The 16,348-nt window shown below is 44.1% G+C and overlaps 2 protein-coding genes and 1 long non-coding RNA gene across 4 annotated transcripts; 2 read left to right on the forward strand and 1 right to left on the reverse strand.

Moving 5' to 3' along the window:
* The first annotated feature begins 206 nt into the window (after positions 1–206).
* KIAA2013 (KIAA2013 ortholog) lies at positions 207–5,533 on the forward strand. The gene is made up of 3 exons (XM_064730674.1): positions 207–1,247; positions 2,223–3,076; positions 4,550–5,533. The coding sequence occupies exons 1-3, from the start codon at positions 281–283 to the stop codon at positions 4,574–4,576; spliced, it is 1,848 nt and encodes a 615-aa protein (XP_064586744.1). The 5' UTR covers positions 207–280; the 3' UTR covers positions 4,577–5,533.
* A 543-nt stretch (positions 5,534–6,076) lies between these two features.
* LOC135456614 (uncharacterized) lies at positions 6,077–13,217 on the reverse strand. Of its 2 annotated transcripts, none has more exons than XR_010442582.1 (3): positions 13,138–13,217; positions 7,889–8,038; positions 6,077–6,345 (listed from the first exon to the last, which is right to left on the reverse strand). It is a non-coding gene; the product is annotated as an uncharacterized LOC135456614 (long non-coding RNA). The 2 variants fall into 2 exon arrangements; XR_010442581.1 differs by lacking the exon at positions 13,138–13,217 and adding an exon at positions 10,011–10,141.
* Positions 8,387–15,313, forward strand: LOC135456613 (chymotrypsin-like elastase family member 2A). Its single transcript, XM_064730583.1, has 8 exons — positions 8,387–8,632; positions 8,856–8,944; positions 10,029–10,126; positions 11,020–11,148; positions 12,414–12,550; positions 13,235–13,380; positions 14,297–14,449; positions 15,162–15,313. The coding sequence occupies exons 1-8, from the start codon at positions 8,590–8,592 to the stop codon at positions 15,177–15,179; spliced, it is 813 nt and encodes a 270-aa protein (XP_064586653.1). The 5' UTR covers positions 8,387–8,589; the 3' UTR covers positions 15,180–15,313.
* Positions 15,314–16,348: the final 1,035 nt, after the last annotated feature.

A 16,348-nucleotide genomic window follows, 5' to 3' on the forward strand; every position in this document is an offset into this window, starting at 1 on the left:
TCGGGGCTTGTTGCCAGCCGGGGTTCCCGGCGGTTCCGGGGCCGTTCTCAGCCGGGATCCCGGCGGTTCCGGGGTTCCCGGCGGTTCCGGGGCGGTTCCGGGGCCGGGCCGCGTCTCCCGGCCAAGCGCCCCCTGAGGGCCGGAGGGCGCGGCTGTCGCAAAGAGCCGCCAAGCGCCGCCAATCGCTGCCTGTGGCGCGGCGGCCATGGCGGCCTAGGGCCGGTGCGGCGGGGCCGGGGCCGGGACGGGCTGGGCCGGGGCTCCCCCGCCGCCGCCGCCCATGTGGCTGCAGCAGCGGCTGAAGGGGCTGCCGGGGCTGCTGTCCAGCAGCTGGGCGCGGCGCCTGCTGCTGCTGCTGGTGCTGCTGCTCGTCGCCTACTGGTACCTGGGCGCGGCGCGGGCGCGGGGCGCGGGGCGCGGGGCCGAGCCCTGGGGCCCCGCCGCGCTCTGCCTGCAGAAGGCTTCGGGCGCCTGGCGGGAGCAGACCCAGCGCGGCGATGCGCTGCCGCTGCCTGAGGAGGCGGCGGGCGCCGGCGAGCCCCCGGGGCTGGCGGTGGCCGGGAACGGGTTCCTGCTGCTGGACGTGTCGGCCGGGCGGCTCTGGGTGCGGCCCGCGGGGCCCGCTGCGGGCGCGCCGCTCGCCACCGAGTACCCGGCGCTGGTGCGGCTGAGGGCGCTGGGCGGGCGCGGCGAGGCGCGGGCGGCGCTGGCGGCGCTGCGGGACGGGGCCGTGCGGAGGTTGCGCTGCGTGCAGACCGGGCCCGGCTCCGGGGACTGCGTGACGGTGCGGGAGGAGGTGGTGGCACACCGGAGCCGGCCGCACCTCTACCTGCAGCGCATCCGCATCGCCAACCCCACCGCGCGGGTGGCCGCCTTCGAGGCCTCGGCTCCCGCCGCCTCGTCCGTCCCGGGCGGGCGCTTCACCACCAGCCTGGAGAAGGTGGAGGAGCGGCAGTTCCTGCTCTCCTCCGGCCGCCTGCTGCTGGCCGGCAGCCCCAAGGTGGTGCTGGTGGTGGTGGCTGCCAAGAAACTCGTGAGCCGGGTGCAGGTCGCGCCCGAGTCGCACTTTGACGAGACCCTGCTGTCCGTGGTGTACACGTCGGAGCCCATCGAGGTGTCCAGGCTGGAGGAGACCTTCAGCAAGCTGAGGGAGGCGGCCAAGAAAGAGATGCTGGAGGTGATGCAGATGGGGGTGGAAGATCTTTTCCAGGAGCACCAGCAGACCTGGTCTGACTTGTTCATTTCAGGTAAGGAAAGTGATGCTCGGCTTCCATGGAGTTGCTTTAGAGGGTGTCTGAAAGCTCCTGGTTGCTGTAAAGTCTCCAGAGGCTCTCATCTTCCTGATGGGTTGTGGGGTAGTAAAACAATGTTTCTGGTTTGGAATCCAGCTTATCTTAAACTGGAGTACACCTGACTATGTATAGAAAGTGATAAAAAAACATTTATAATCATTATTCTGTGTGTGCTGCTTTTCATGGCTTCAGGAACTTCACCGATTTGCCTGAATGTCAGTTGGGAATAAAGTGACCTTTAGTGATAGCATAAAAGGCAGATCCTGCATGGAGATCAAGAGCTGTTCTACAAAGATGCTTTTTCTTGAGATTTTAATGTCTTACATAAAAGAGTAGCTGACCAAATAACATAGAACTTGTTATTTTATGAAAGGATTCTGTTCTTTTGACAGATCATTCTTGCAGAGTCATGATGACAGGCCTGTCTGTATATTAAATTAGCTTTGTCTTTAGTGAGAGCTTGGCTCTCAAACTGCCAAGTAGCAGAGAGAGTATCTTCTTAGACAAACACAAGGAAACATTTCACTTTTGTTACTATGGGACAGGAAACAACAGGAGTGCACACACTGCTGCTCTCAAGGTGAAGAAAAGGGAAGTTTATTTTCTGACTCCAACATTTATAGTTTTCTAAAAGTGACAGTGGATTGGAGGGCAACAGTGCCACCTCTCCAATGACACTGGACAAATCAACAGTCCATCAAATTTCTCTCTATAAAAGAATGCAAAACAATGAGTTATTTACAGAAAGGGTGTGAGAAAGTTCGTTACAAGAATGTAAACATCAGAAGGCTTAGAAAATCTTAAAAAACCTGGGCAACACACTTTGGTGTTTTATGTATAAAGAACACCCTATTGAACATCAGTGTGCATGCTTGATCTTCTTTTCCTCCTAGTTAATTCTTGATTATTGGTTGTTTTCTTTTGCTGCAGGGATTGAAATGAGGAAGATCACAGATGCACACACCCCATCCAGTGAGACTGTCAACATGACCCTCTACTACGTGCTGTCAACTGTGCCAGCCCCCCTGCTGGACCCTCTCCTTGCTGGTGAGGACAGGGAGAGGATTGAGGCCAGCCTGAACTATGCTGACCACTGCTTCAGTGGCCACGCCACCATGCACGCCCAGAACCTGTGGCCACCCAGGCTGACCAGTGTCACCCAGATCCTGCAGCTCTCAGACCTGTGGAAGCTGACTCTCCAGAAACGGGGCTGCAAGGGCCTTGTGGCAGCTGGAGTGCACGGGCTGATGCAGGGAATGGTGCTCAGCTTTGGGGGTCTGCAGTTCACAGAAAACCACCTTCAGTTCCAGGCTGACCCTGACGTGCTCCATAACAGCTACTCCTTACGTGGCATCCATTACAACAAGGACTTGATCAGTTTAGCTGTTCTCCTGGATGCTGAAGGAAAGCCCTTCTTGCATGTGTCTGTGAAGTTCCAGGAGAAGCCTGTCAGACTGTATGCCTGTGAGGCAGGCTGTATGAACGAGCCCGTGGAGCTCACCTCAGAGGCACGAGGCCACACCTTCCCTGTCATGGTGACCCAACCCATCACACCACTGCTTTATATCTCTACAGATCTGGTCCACTTGCAGGACCTAAGACACACACTCCACCTAAAAGCTATTCTAGCTCATGAGGAACACATGGCCAAGCAATACCCAGGCTTACCCTTCCTGTTCTGGTTCAGTGTGGCCTCCTTAATTACTTTGTTTCATTTGTTTCTGTTCAAACTCATCTACAACGAGTATTGTGGGCCGGGAGCCAAGCCCCTCTTCAGGAGTAAGGTATAAAACTGCTGCTTTTGGCTGCTGTCCACTGAGTGTTGTCAGCCTGATGTTGTGTCAGCTGTGCCTGGGCAGGCTCTCTCTTGGACTGTGAGGATTTTCAGTCTCTCTTGAAACAAGCAATCTGTGACCTCTTGCAAGGAGGATTAGGGCAGGGATTGGAGCAGTAGGGCTCAGAATCGTTAGAAAAGATAAAAGATAAACTCATCATCTGTCCTTAGACATTTGTGAGTTGCAGGTGGAGGCAGACACAGCTTTCTGTCCTTTTCTCACACATCAGTGTAGGACATGGCTTGTTTCTGTGCCAGCAGTTGCAGTTGTCATGAAATGATGATTCTTGTTATCCAGAAAGCACGTGAGAGAGCTGCTGTACTTGTCTGTACTGCTGTGTGGAGACCTGCACACCTGCCTGCCTGCTCTGAATGTGTGAGGTGTCCACAGCAGCACCCAAAGGCAGGCTGGTGTTGGAGGTGAAGCTGCTGACTTGCTGGGACTCATGGTGGATGTTCATATTATAAACACTGTGCAGCCCTCCATCACACCACACTCACCACCAACATTTTGGGAGGATGCTGATTTGGTGTTTCTCCCAGTCAGACAAAATGCAAAGCTGTGTTAAGGAAAGTCCTGAGTGCTTTTTACTGTGAGTTGAAGGTCCTGGCTCCAAGCTCTGGAGCCAGAGCTCCAAGCTCATCTTACCTGGGTGTAAAGATTTCAAGTTGTTCTGAGTTGCCTTGGAAAACTTATTTGCTGTAAAAGCTTAGCACAGAATAGACAGTAGATGGTGAGTTCTGCTCTTAGTACTGGGAATTTCTGATTGTGTGTTGATATGAAGTGGAAATGCAAGACCAGACTGGTTTGCTGTGTGAGCTAGTTGTGCTGTTCAGAGGCTTCCCTCCTGAGGGCTGAACTGAGTTAAATGTAGGTTTCATTTAGAAAACAAGGAGATGATAGTTAAACAGCTGTCAGAGGAAAAGTTCTAGCTATAGATTGTATTATTACTCCAAATTATAAAATCAAATTTGATTTTTGGATAGCTAAGGCTGAACAGAAGGTATTGAACTAAACTTGACAGCTGTAAGGGGTCTTTAAAGTGAGCTGGAAGTTTCCCTGTCAGCTCACTGGTTTTGTCATTTTGAGCACTGGAGTTCAAGCCTGATCCCAAGCAGGTCTGAATACTTTTGATCCAATAAAAGATTGAGTGGGAGGTGCTTGTAGCCAGACAAACTGACCTAGGAAGAGGTAGGATAGAAATGTAAATCAGACAAGTGCAGTTAGAAGCCTCTGATCATGATCAGCACCTCAGTGCAAAGGGAGGAAGGGGTTAGGAGGTGATGTCAGTTATTGTGTAACACCCCTGAAATGTGTCCTTGGAATTATGTGTGTCCTTTCACTGTTGTCTATCCAGTTGCCTTTGTCATCTCCAAGATTTGCCTTCTGCCTTTACCAGTGACCTGTTAACCCTTGCTGCAGGTGGCTGTCCCCGACTCTGCCCGCTGAAGTGCCCAGAGGCTGCACAGCCACAGCAGGGCTGACCTGGCTCCTCATCCTCCCGGGCACTGCAGAGCACACAGCTCTGCTGCCTCCTCTCAGCTGGACCTACTTCAAATGAAGGTGATGCAGAACTTCATTCCAGAGACAGGGAAGAGGTGGGAAGCAGCTGGAGCTCAGAATCTGTAGCAGTAAGCAAGATAGATGGTCTTGAAATAACACCCTGTTCCATTCCTTGTCCAAGTGAACTTAGTCCTGCTTTCAGCCTCCATTTGCACAAGACACCTGGCAATACTGCAGCTGAGAAGAACAAGGAGCATTTGAAAGCAACAATCCTTCTGTGCCTTGCTATTACAGGAATCTGAGACTTGGAAGGTGTGGTGATTCAACTGTTTATCCCAGAAGCTTGTGTAACAGATGTGTCCTTCCCTGTAAGCTGTTCAGTTCCCTAGGAGTAATCTATTTGGTGAAAATACTTGAAGATATACTAAGACCTTGGATATTTTGATCTGTTTGGTTTTGGTTTTTTTTTATTTCTACAGAAAAATAAAGGATAATGATTCCCTTCTGAGAGTTAACTAGAAAACTTTGGTGTAACTTCCTTTCTGGTATACAGTTTGTAATTTATTGCTTGGGGGGAGGGGGAGTATGTTAATTTTTCCTCCACTTCAGTAACAGTCAATTGAACTGTCAATATCTAACAGTCTTAACTGTCAATAAGTTCTGGTAACAGGTTTTTCAGCCTTTATGACTGTAGAGTGCAAAATCAATTTAATGAAATTGTTTTCTGGATATGCACTTGGAAATGCTGATCTGCAGGTCTCCTATTCTAAGCCTATTGAGACTTTGTGCATTGATTTGTTTTTGGCTATGGGGGAAGACACCCCACTTTCTAGTGACTTACAGGTTGTTTGGTTTTAAAATACCAAAGCTGTTGTTTCTAAATAAATATCTTTCAGTCTAATCTGACTGCTCAAGTGTGGTTGGGGTTTTTGTTGGGTTTGTGTCTGTTCTCTCCTGCTGTTGCTCCCCACCCAGCTGAGATAAGCAGGGCCTTATGTTACATCTGTGGCCAGTATTGACTAAAATACAGTGTGGAAAATAATATATAAATGGATATAAGACAATTTGGAAGGCACAACAAATGACAGAAACACACAGGGTAAATCTCATCTCCATTTCCTTGCTCAGTATAACCTTGTTCTGTCCTGAGGAATGAAGGCCAAGCTTTACTTTGAAGAACACAGAAATGATCCCAGGGAATCATCAAGCAGCAGATTTAACACCCACCCTGCAAGTAATAAATGTGGCACAGTTGGTGGTCCCAAGATAAAACTGGGTCAGAATTTAACTTCAGATTTTCAGAGGGGTTACTCTCAGGTTGCAGATGAAAAACATCCCTCAGGAAAGCAGATTTCAGTGTCAAACTTTTCTGCAGAAAATTCATTTACTAATTAGTAAAACAGAGTTACTGCCCTTCAAGGGAATAAAGATAAGGAAGCACCAGAGTCCATTTCAGTTGTACACTGTACATTGTGTATTGAGGGAGATATTTACTGTTTGCTTTAACAGAACATACCAGAAGCTCCTTCTCTCTCTCACCAAAGTTCCTTGAGCTGATTAGTTTCTGTGAGATATCTGGCATGAAGATGATAAGAGCTTCCAGGGGGTTCTTTCCAAGCCAACATGGTATCAGCTGAAGGCTGAGCCATTTGATATTTGCTGGCAGAATTGCCAGCAGCCTGACGCCCATGGAGCCCAAGGAAAACTGTTCAGGCCTGGAAAAGATGGATAAAGCATGAACAGAACAAAAAACAAAACACAAAACAGCTTTGAGAGTGTTTTACATTAAATAAATTAGGATTCCTATGAGAATTTCCTCCATAACAAAAGAACTGTTTCAGAATTCCTCCATGAAGAAAGGGAAAAAGAGTTTCTCTATTTATAGTATGCAAGAGAGCAGAAGGTTATATTTGTGAAATACATTAAATATATTAGGATTCCTATGAGAATTTCCTCCATAACAAAAGAACTGTTTCAGAATTCCTCCATGAAGAAGGGGAAGAAGAAACACTATTTATTTACAGTATGCAAGAGAGCAGAAAATTATATTTGTTTACATTAAATATATTAGGATTCCTGTGAGAATTTCCTCCATAATGAAATAACTTTCAGAATTGCTCCATGAAGAAGGGGGAAAAGAAAGTGTTTCTCTATTTACAGTATACAAGAGAGCAGATTATATTTGTGAAATGCAGAAATGCTTAAAGAACTAAACAAAATTCCACATTTACAAGCACACAACAAAGCAAGTTAAAATAGTAACTGACCATCTGAAATTTATACTGTTAGTTGGAATTCATGAAAATGACAGTGACATGGAAGATAAACTGAGCAGCATAACATTGTTTAGCTTATAAATACAGACACTAAGAAAAGAGCCAACAAATGAATGGAAAAAAATGTCGAATCTCAATTCTGCACTGTTAATCCTGGTTTCTGCTTTTGTCAGATAATAAATACAAGATGCCAGAACAGGGTTTGGTTGATCCAATTTGCAATTCAGAATGCAGCTTCCTCAAGTGCCATTGTCTGGGTAGGAAAATACATTATTGAGAAGCAGATAAAACAGCAAAGCATTCTATATTCCTGCCTTCCACATGTGTGCTCCAGGCATCTTTCATCCAGCTACTGCTGAATGGGAGCTCTGGAAATCAGGTTTTTCATAATGCTGCTTATTAATCCTGACATTAAACATTAGATTTATTTCAGCATTTTTGAACCCCTTGTTTGGTGTCTGTGTACAACACAACTCTGGTTGTAAAACTGGCATTATGATATTTGTTTCCATTCTAGTAAGTTGGTTTTCTATGAGTGTCCTGGTTTATGGGATGGAGATGTTTGTTTTTTAAATAACCAGAGAATGGTTGGTGGATGGAAAGGTGACAGAGGATGGAAAATTCCTGCAGTAGAAGATAAAAAGAAAAAGAAAAAAGAAAAAAAGGGGCAAGAGAAATCATTGCTATCTGGTCACTGATCTCAAATGTCAGTAATGAATTAGGACAGTTCTTTTTGTGGCAGCATCTCTGGAATTGTGTAAATGCTGCTCTTGCCTGCTTTGTCCTGTGAGTGGAAGTGCTTTGCTCTTCTCTTTAACAAGCTCACAGTGTTTTATAGTTCTGCTTTGGGGGTTTTATAGTTCTGCTTTGGGGGTTTTATAGTTCTGCTTTGGGGGTGCACAGGCTCACTTGCAATGCTGCAGGGAACCCTGTTCTCTTCAGGGAACAAAGGGAAATAGGGAAGGAATGGAGTCTGACTCACCACAGCATACCAGCAATTCAGCTTCTTCATGGACAGCTGTTTCTTTGTATGGCTTGAAGCATTGCTTCAAAGCTTGAAGTTCCACTTCAAAGTGGTTGGAGCCTGGTTTGCTGAAGAAGTCTGGCATGCTGAAGCACATTGCAACTTGATCTGGGAAAGAAAATACAGGTTTTCAGTCGTCAATGTGGTAGCTAACATTCAGTTACACACAAAACTAAACAAAAGCAAACCAAGATCCCAAACCAAAATAAAATCCCAAGGAGTTGTATAATTGTACAATAACTAAGGTATGAGGGGAGCCTCTAGAGATCAGCTAATGCAACCCCTACCAACACATCCAAATCTGTCACTGTCCCAACAGATCAGAACTTACTGCTGACTTATTCAAATGTTAGAATAATTAATCTAACATTGTCCTTCTGTGAACACCTTGTTTCAAGGCAATGGAAATTCACACAGCTGCTACAGATAATAAGCATCACATTTAGAATTATCTTTAACCAAGTTGTTTATATAGCCTGTATCCAAGGTCCATCTAAATGATGATTTTATGTACATGAAGAATTATCTCACAGTGATACAAGTTTTCTATTGGTATTGGAATAGCTCTGCACTCGAAGTCATGTGTTCCAGAGATAAAAGACACTGTATGAAATGGAGTGGAGCTGAGCCTGCAGCCTCCATCACCAGGAACTGGCACCATGCTTGGAGTCCTCTTTGCTGTGTTAGCTCTGGCCTCTGCAGGTACGTGCCCAACTTCTGCTTTAATTTTAAATGATCAAGTTAATTAAAATCTAAAACCAACTTTCCTTTTTTAGACAAATTGAACATTCTGCTTCAAAGGAAAAAATACAGCAGAGGATGTTCATTACAAGGGTTTCTTGAAAGAATAACTGGGTGCTGTGCTATTGGATATGTTACAGATATTTTTCTAAACCTTCTTTCATCCTATTTGTGTGTCTTCTAGCCTTTGGCTGCGGGGTTCCTTCCTACCCACCTCTTGTGACCAGAGTTGTTGGAGGGGAAAATGCAAGGCCATACAGCTGGCCCTGGCAGGTTGGTGATTCTGTGCTTTCCCTGCAACTGCTGGGGCTGTGCTGCCTCTGCACAGCACAACTGAACTGAGCAAAACCACCTCTGAAATCCCATTTGATGCATCTTGCCTGACACCTTTTGTCTCTTCTGTTCTGATCCATCCTAAACTTTCCAGTTTTCTTAAAAAAGCTCTGAATGTGCTGCATTTTGCTGGTAATGTGCAGGTGCTCAGTTTGTGGTCACTGGGAGTGGGGCTGCTGCAGAGCCTCATCCCCCATGGGCTCAGTTGTGAAAAGCAGGTGAGCAGCAGTGAAAGCAGTGAGCCATGGAGTGCCCAGGGACTTACAAACCACCAAAGGGAACAGAGGGGTGCAGTGCATGGACATGAGGGTGGTAAAAGTTTGGGCTAAAGAGCAAGAAGCTCGAAGCTCTCTGATGTGGTATGGTGTTACTGTGTATGGGCAGATGCTTGAAGTGGAATGATGTGGAATGATGTTACTGTGTGTGGGAGAATGCTTAAATCTCCTGAAATTCTGTGTTGTGGCCCTACTGACAGGGGAGAATGTTTAAATCTCCTAAAATTCTATATTGTGGCCCTACTGACATGGGAGAAAGCTTAAATCTTCTGAAATTCTGTGTTGTGGCCCTACTGACAGGGGAGAATGTTTAAATCTCCTAAAATTCTATATTGTGGCCCTACTGACATGGGAGAAAGCTTAAATCTTCTGAAATTCTGTATTGTGGCCCTACTGACAGGGGGGAAACCTTAAATCTTCTGAAATTCTGTATTGTGGCCCTACTGACATGGGAGAATACTTAAATCTTCTGAAATTCTGTATTGTGGCCCTACTGACTGCAGCATGTGCTGTGACACTCCTGCAGGCTCTCATTTTAAGTCAAGTAGACTCGGGCTATTTAAGCAAGATGTATTTTAAAAATCAAGCTTTGGATGATAGGGAAGAAGGAAAAACCTTTCTGTGGCCCGGAGTTGGGAACTCCAAAGCCTTCCACCATCAGCAAGTTGTGTTCTGGGTGCGGGAACAAAGCACAGTGATGAAAAATGAGTAAGTAAAAGCTTGAACCTCACTTGTTTCCTTGATCCCAGGTCTCCCTTCAATACTATTCCAATGGCAAGTGGAGTCACACCTGTGGGGGAACCCTGATTGCCACCAACTGGGTGATGACAGCTGCCCACTGCATCAGGTGAGTAAAATGAAGGTAAATCTGACCCAGGAAGCAGCACTTGAGCAGAAAGAGATGAGTGAAAACCATATCAATGTCAGTTCTCCCTTTCCCAGTTGAAAGCTCTGAGTTTTGCATCATATCTTTTGATTAAAAGTCAGGAGAATGACATCTCTTTATTTTCTTAATGTAAAAGGGGGAAAAAACCCCAGGATATATAATTACCTGAATTATATATTCTTAATTTCCATAAACAAACTACAAACATCTTTCTCTTTTCAAGTTGCTATTAAAATTCAGCTGTGTTGCCTGTTTCTGTAATATATGTCAGTGAGATCCACAAGTTAACTAATCAATCCACTCCCTGAAGAAATAATCACAAATATTTTGAATATGCCAATCATTTTCAGTAAACTTTTCATATTGTGTAACAAATAAATTATCAGGTACAGCAATGTCATTGCATTATCAAAGCTGCTTCCACAAACACAGCCCCATTTTGCTCTGGGGTTATTGTAACATTAAATCGTAGCAAATATTATAAATATATAATATGAAACATGAAGGATTGGCTGCATGTTATTATTATAAATCCTGCATATTATATCTGTCATGCAGTTATTTATTATTGAAGCTATTTTTAAAAAGTCCAAATTGTTACTGCATTGAAGAATGTGAGCTGAATATTGCAAAGATTGGAGGCACCTTGAGTTTATTAAAGAAGCCTTGAGCAGGAGTTGAGAGGACAGCTCAGAGATTAAATAATTATCAAGTCCAGAACAAAATCTTTGCCCTTAGCAAATCACTGGCTCAGCTCCAGACAAACCTGTCTGTGATGAGAGATTGATAAGGGTCCCAGGAGCCAAAGGTGCAGCTGCATCACATAACTGAGTGTTCATCCTTTCCTTGCCCAGCTCTACTCTGACCTACAAAGTGCTTATTGGAAAATACAACCTGGCAGCTACGGAAGCAGGATCAGTTGCAGTTTATCCATCAAAGATCATTGTCCATAGGAACTGGAATTCAAATAATGTTGCCAATGGGTAAGCTGGTGGAAGGTATTTTTTCAGTTTTTAGGTGGAGGGTAAAAATCAAACTGCCTGAATCCCACCCATCTGGAGTTATGGTAATTAAATTCATGTTTAGAGCCTCCTGTTCAAGTCCAGTTTCTACCTTCCCCCTCAGAGAATACAAAGCAATTAACAATATTGATTTTTTACTAATTAATAATGTTTCCAGAAGCCTTTTCATGTTCATGCTTGGGTCAGAAGCTGTTACATGCAGTGATATCTCTTGTACAATGAAAGGGAATGAAGGATTTTATACAGCACTCTTTGAAGCCCTCCTACCAGCAGCAGATACACAGAATTATGAAAATTAATATCCATGTGGCTGAAGGACCCCTGTGTCCTGCTGCAGGCTAAGGGCAGTAACAAAGAAATCCCCTCAGTTCCAGTCCTTAGACTGGAGTCCTAACATGGTTTTGGTGAAAAAACTATAAAAGACAGCTCTCTTCCATCAGGAAAACAGGCAGTTCTGCAGGGAACAGCCTTCCAGTCCATGAATTTCCCATTAATTGCTTTGGGGTGCAGGAATATTTGCTGTTTGTGCACTGCTCCTTTTGCTCCCTTGCTTCTCTTTTGAATAGGCCTGTGGTGTTTGTGAGAGATGAGAATCTGACTCTATGTTCTCAGAAGGCTGATATTGTATTATATTATATTAATATAATAATATATATTAATATCACATATTATTAATACATAATATATTAATAATGCACTATTATATTATATTATATTATATTATATTATATTATATTATATTATATTATATTATATTATATTATATTATATTATATTATATTATTACTAAAATTATACTAAAGAAAGGGAAGGATGCATCAGAATTATCATCCTTGTTAATAATCATTCCCATTATTAACAAGAATGATAATGAAAGCGCGTGACTGACTCCTCAGAGTCTGACACAGCTGGACTGTGATTGGTCATTCATTAAAAATTTACATGGAACCAATCAAATATTCACCTGTTGGTAAAGAACCCCCAGCCACATTCCAAAGCAGCCAAACACAGGAGAAGCAATCAGACAATTATTATTTACATTTTTCTCTGAGGCATCTCAGCTTCCCAGGAGAAGAATCCTGGCAAAGGGATTTTTCAGAAAATACCACGGTGACATAGGCCAGGTGCTGTGTAACTGCTGAGTACTCAGGCTGCTGTGTTTTAATCCATTTTTTAAACCTTTTCACCTTCCCCTTCTCTCCCCCACTGTGTGCATGTGACCACAGGTACGACATTGCTCTGATCAAGCTCTCTCAGCACGTCACCCTGAGTGACAAAATCCAGCTGGCCTGCCTGCCCGCTGCCCAGAGCATCCTGTCCTCCAACACTCCCTGCTATGTCACTGGCTGGGGAAGACTGCAGAGTGAGTATTTGGCCATTTGCAAAACCATGAAATAACCAAAAACACCTTTCAGAAGCTCCTTCTCATCTGAGGTTGATGGCAAAGATTGTTAATGGTGTTCAACTTCCCCTCAAAACTCAGTGTAGTGAGGTAGTTTATTATATTAGGCCCCACTTCACTCACACATTATGATTTTTCTTTTTGAAATTTATTTTCCTTGTAACAGAGTTGGTAATGCACCTGAGGGGCCTTTATTGAGCTTTTAGGAGCTATCGTAATGCAAATGTTAATAGTGTGCAGACAGGTGCATTTGCTAATCCCAACACACCTGATGAATATCTGAAGGCACACAGGGGAATCGATGTGAAGTGAAGGAAATCCCAGAGTTGAGCAGAGGTGTCAGCTTAGCTCAAGGGGGAATTCCTTGAGGGATAAGTAAATTGCAAACTCCTGAAAATAGAGCAGCTCTTTGTTTCTCTAACAATGAGACATTTTTTAATGGAATGCAAATTTTTAGTGAGTGAAGGTGTATATGAAAGAACGGAACTAAGGGACATTCATACCTATAACAGCTTCTCCTTTGATACAGCCCCTGTGGAGTGCCTTACCTGGAGTGATGGCACCCAGACACCATTTAGCAGAGCAGTTTGATTCTCCCTTCAGTGCCAGCTGCCACCATGACTCTGTGTTTCTGCTCTCTCTCAGCTAATGGACCCCTTCCTGACAAGCTGCAGCAAGGCCGTCTGCTGGTGGTGAATTATGCCACCTGCTCCAGCGCTTCCTGGTGGGGAACCACTGTGAAATCCACCATGGTTTGTGCTGGTGGGGATGGAGTCATCTCCAGCTGCAGCGTGAGTCCACTCTCAGGGCTTGGGTTTAGATTATTGAGTTTGGGATCTGTCACAGACATCTTTTCATTAAAATCCTTTCGTTAGGATTTTTCCTGCTGAAGCTGAGAAGTTTCAGCAACAAAGTGTAAACAATGGTTATCTGCTGCTGTGGAATGCAACAGGTGGATCCACGATTAGTCTCTTGTAGATGTTTGGATTTACTGATCACTCACGGCAGAGCTGCTCTCGCTTTCTGCCGGGACACAGATCTTTGTTATTCATTCTTTTCCATTCTTAGCTTAGCTAGCCTTCTGAGAACTTTTCTTTCTATTCTTTTTAATATAGTTATAATGTAGTATATATATAATAAAATAATAGATCAAGCCTTCTGAACATGAATTCAACATTCTCGTCTCTTCTCTCACCCTGAAAACCCCTGTGACCACCGTCACAGGGATCCCTGATGAGGGGAGAGAATGATGCATCTGACTCCATCTTATCAGAAGGCTAATTAAGTACTTTATTACACTATATTATTCTATATTATATTACATTAAATCTAAACTGAAGTTGCTAAGCACTTAACTCTGCACATACTGCACAGAATCTCGTGACTGTCAGTGACAGTCCTGACACACACACACACCTGGCCCTGACAGGCCAAGGAAACAAAACACCATCACTGTGGGTAAACAATCTCCATATTGCATCCTACTTTTGCACAAACACAGGCACAGCAAAAGATAAGAATTGCTTTTCCATTCTCTGAGGTTCAGAGAATGTGAAACCCAGAAATATCCCGGGGAAGAATCGCGCCTTGCTTTTCTCTGCGAGGAGAAATGTGCTGACACTGAGCAAACAGGCCTGATGGGAAGGAAAGGTTAAAAACCCCACAGAGGAGCTGCTGACACTCTGACTCTGTTCCCCCTCCTGCCAGGGTGACTCTGGTGGCCCGCTGAACTGCCAGAGGGCTGATGGCACCTGGGAAGTGCACGGCATCGTCAGCTTCGGCTCCTCCATCAGCTGCAACTACTACCACAAACCCTCTGTGTTCACCAGGGTCTCTGCCTACAACAGCTGGATCGAGCAGGTGAGCAGCTGCTGCACAAAAACTTCAAAAACAGGGTGGCATCCAGACAGCTGGCTGGGCAGAAATCCTCACTGGGACTTCTGCCCCCAGCTAGGGGAGCTGTGTCACTCCTGATTCAACCATTAGCAATTCAAAGTATCCTCCTCTGAAACAGATAAAATTTTTTTTTTCATTTATTCAAATAAGTTTTAGTAGTAGGAATGCATTCTTCCTTTATCCTAGAGCTATATTGTAGTCATAAAAATTTACCATATATTTCAGATACCTGGCTGTGCTGGGGCTCTCTCACTGAGATTTCTGCCCTGTGCTAAGGGAGCTGTGTCACTCTTGATTCAACCATTACCAATTCAAAGTATCCTCCTCTGAAAGAGATATCAAATATTTTTTCACTTATTCAAATAAGTTTTGGTAATAGGAATGCATTCTCCCTTTGTCCTAGAGCTCTATTGCAATCACAAAGATTTACCCTTTATTTCAGAAGTGATTTCTCAGATTTGCATTCATCAATGCACTGATTGTTGCAATTGCATCCTAAAGGGTAGAACATGCAGCTCAAGTCTGGAATGTCAAACATCTTTTAATTTAATATGAACTTTAGGAAGCAAAAATCTAATTTCACTTATTTAAATCCTGTGACTTGGACACAGCACATACTGTTCACGAATTTCTGCAGCTCATGATCTGATTTTTCAATTGTTTTACATTTTTATAGGTTATGGCAACCAACTAATCCACTGAGACCTGGATGACAGTTACCAAATGACCTTTGAATCAAAAATTCCTGTGAAATTACACTTTTACCAATACAGTTATTAAATCAAATGCAAGTTAAATAAACTGCATTTTTTGCATGATAAAAACAAATGTGTCTCTGTCATTTTTTCCTGACTGTTGGCAAGCCCAGAGCCCATATCTGGGGATAACACTGGGTATTTTCCCTGTCCTGCTGAGATCTGTTTGGCACCTTGGTTTGTGGCACAGTCCCTGCCCTTGGGGTGGCGTTAAAAACTACGTGTACTTTATTTACAATAATTTTCCAATACCTATAGGAGGAATTGTGGATTCGTCTTTACAAACAAACTGTGGGTCTGCTGGTAGATAAAACCATAATCTGGAAGCTAAAGGAAACAATGGGAAGGATTCCACTGATTGATGAATGGAAAAAGATATTTGCTTTTACAAATAAACTTTAGGTTTGCTGATAAATGAAATTAGACACTGAGAGATGAAAGAAACAGTGGGGAAGAAAAATCCCTAAATTCAGTTAGAATTAAAAATGAAAAGGAAGGGTTATACATTAGAGGGAAATCTTTGGTATCAGGTATTTTGGGAAGTCTGAACCTCTCAAGTACCTCAGCCAATGGGGAAAGAGAGAAGGGAGATGTGGTTGGGAAATTGGGATAAAAAAGGAGGCTGCATCCTCCAAAAATTGGAGAGATCCCATTGGAATGTCCCATGGCCTCTCCCTTTATTGGAATAAAGCCAGAAAGGGACTCCTCTGTCTCCTTTTTGGACATAAACCTCTGGTGTTGGTGGATTAATTTTCCTAACACCTATCGCCTATGTTAGACACTCTGCCTCTGCTCTAAACCGAACCAGAAGTGCCACCATCACAGCAGAAGATGGAGAAGAAGGAGAAGAAGAAGGAGAAGGAGAAGAAGAAGAAGGAGGACAGGATACACCCAGATTCCTCCATCTTGCCTCTTGAACCTCCATTTTAAAACCCCAAAATTCTACTTTTTCATACTGTGACAAATTCACTATCATTCTACTCAAACTCTTGGGACTTGTAAATCCTCACAGAAAGTTGGTAATTGTTTCCATGGGTTAAAATCAAAGGCACAGGTGTTTTTGACTCTGCGCCAAGGTCTCTGAGCCCCTTGCCAGGGTCTTGAATCA

This window comes from Zonotrichia leucophrys, chromosome 21, assembly GCF_028769735.1.
Source record: "Zonotrichia leucophrys gambelii isolate GWCS_2022_RI chromosome 21, RI_Zleu_2.0, whole genome shotgun sequence".
Lineage (NCBI taxonomy): Eukaryota > Metazoa > Chordata > Aves > Passeriformes > Passerellidae > Zonotrichia > Zonotrichia leucophrys.

Coding starts and splice junctions, on each gene's coding strand:
- KIAA2013 (XM_064730674.1), top strand. CDS start 281: ATGTGGCTGCAGCAGCGGCTGAAGGGGCTGCCGGGGCTGCTGTCCAGC. Junction 1,248..2,222: donor GTCTGACTTGTTCATTTCAG/GTAAGGAAAGTG, acceptor CTTTTGCTGCAG/GGATTGAAATGAGGAAGATC. Junction 3,077..4,549: donor AGCCCCTCTTCAGGAGTAAG/GTATAAAACTGC, acceptor CCCTTGCTGCAG/GTGGCTGTCCCCGACTCTGC.
- LOC135456613 (XM_064730583.1), top strand. CDS start 8,590: ATGCTTGGAGTCCTCTTTGCTGTGTTAGCTCTGGCCTCTGCAG. Junction 11,149..12,413: donor TCAAATAATGTTGCCAATGG/GTAAGCTGGTGG, acceptor ATGTGACCACAG/GTACGACATTGCTCTGATCA. Junction 12,551..13,234: donor TGGCTGGGGAAGACTGCAGA/GTGAGTATTTGG, acceptor GCTCTCTCTCAG/CTAATGGACCCCTTCCTGAC.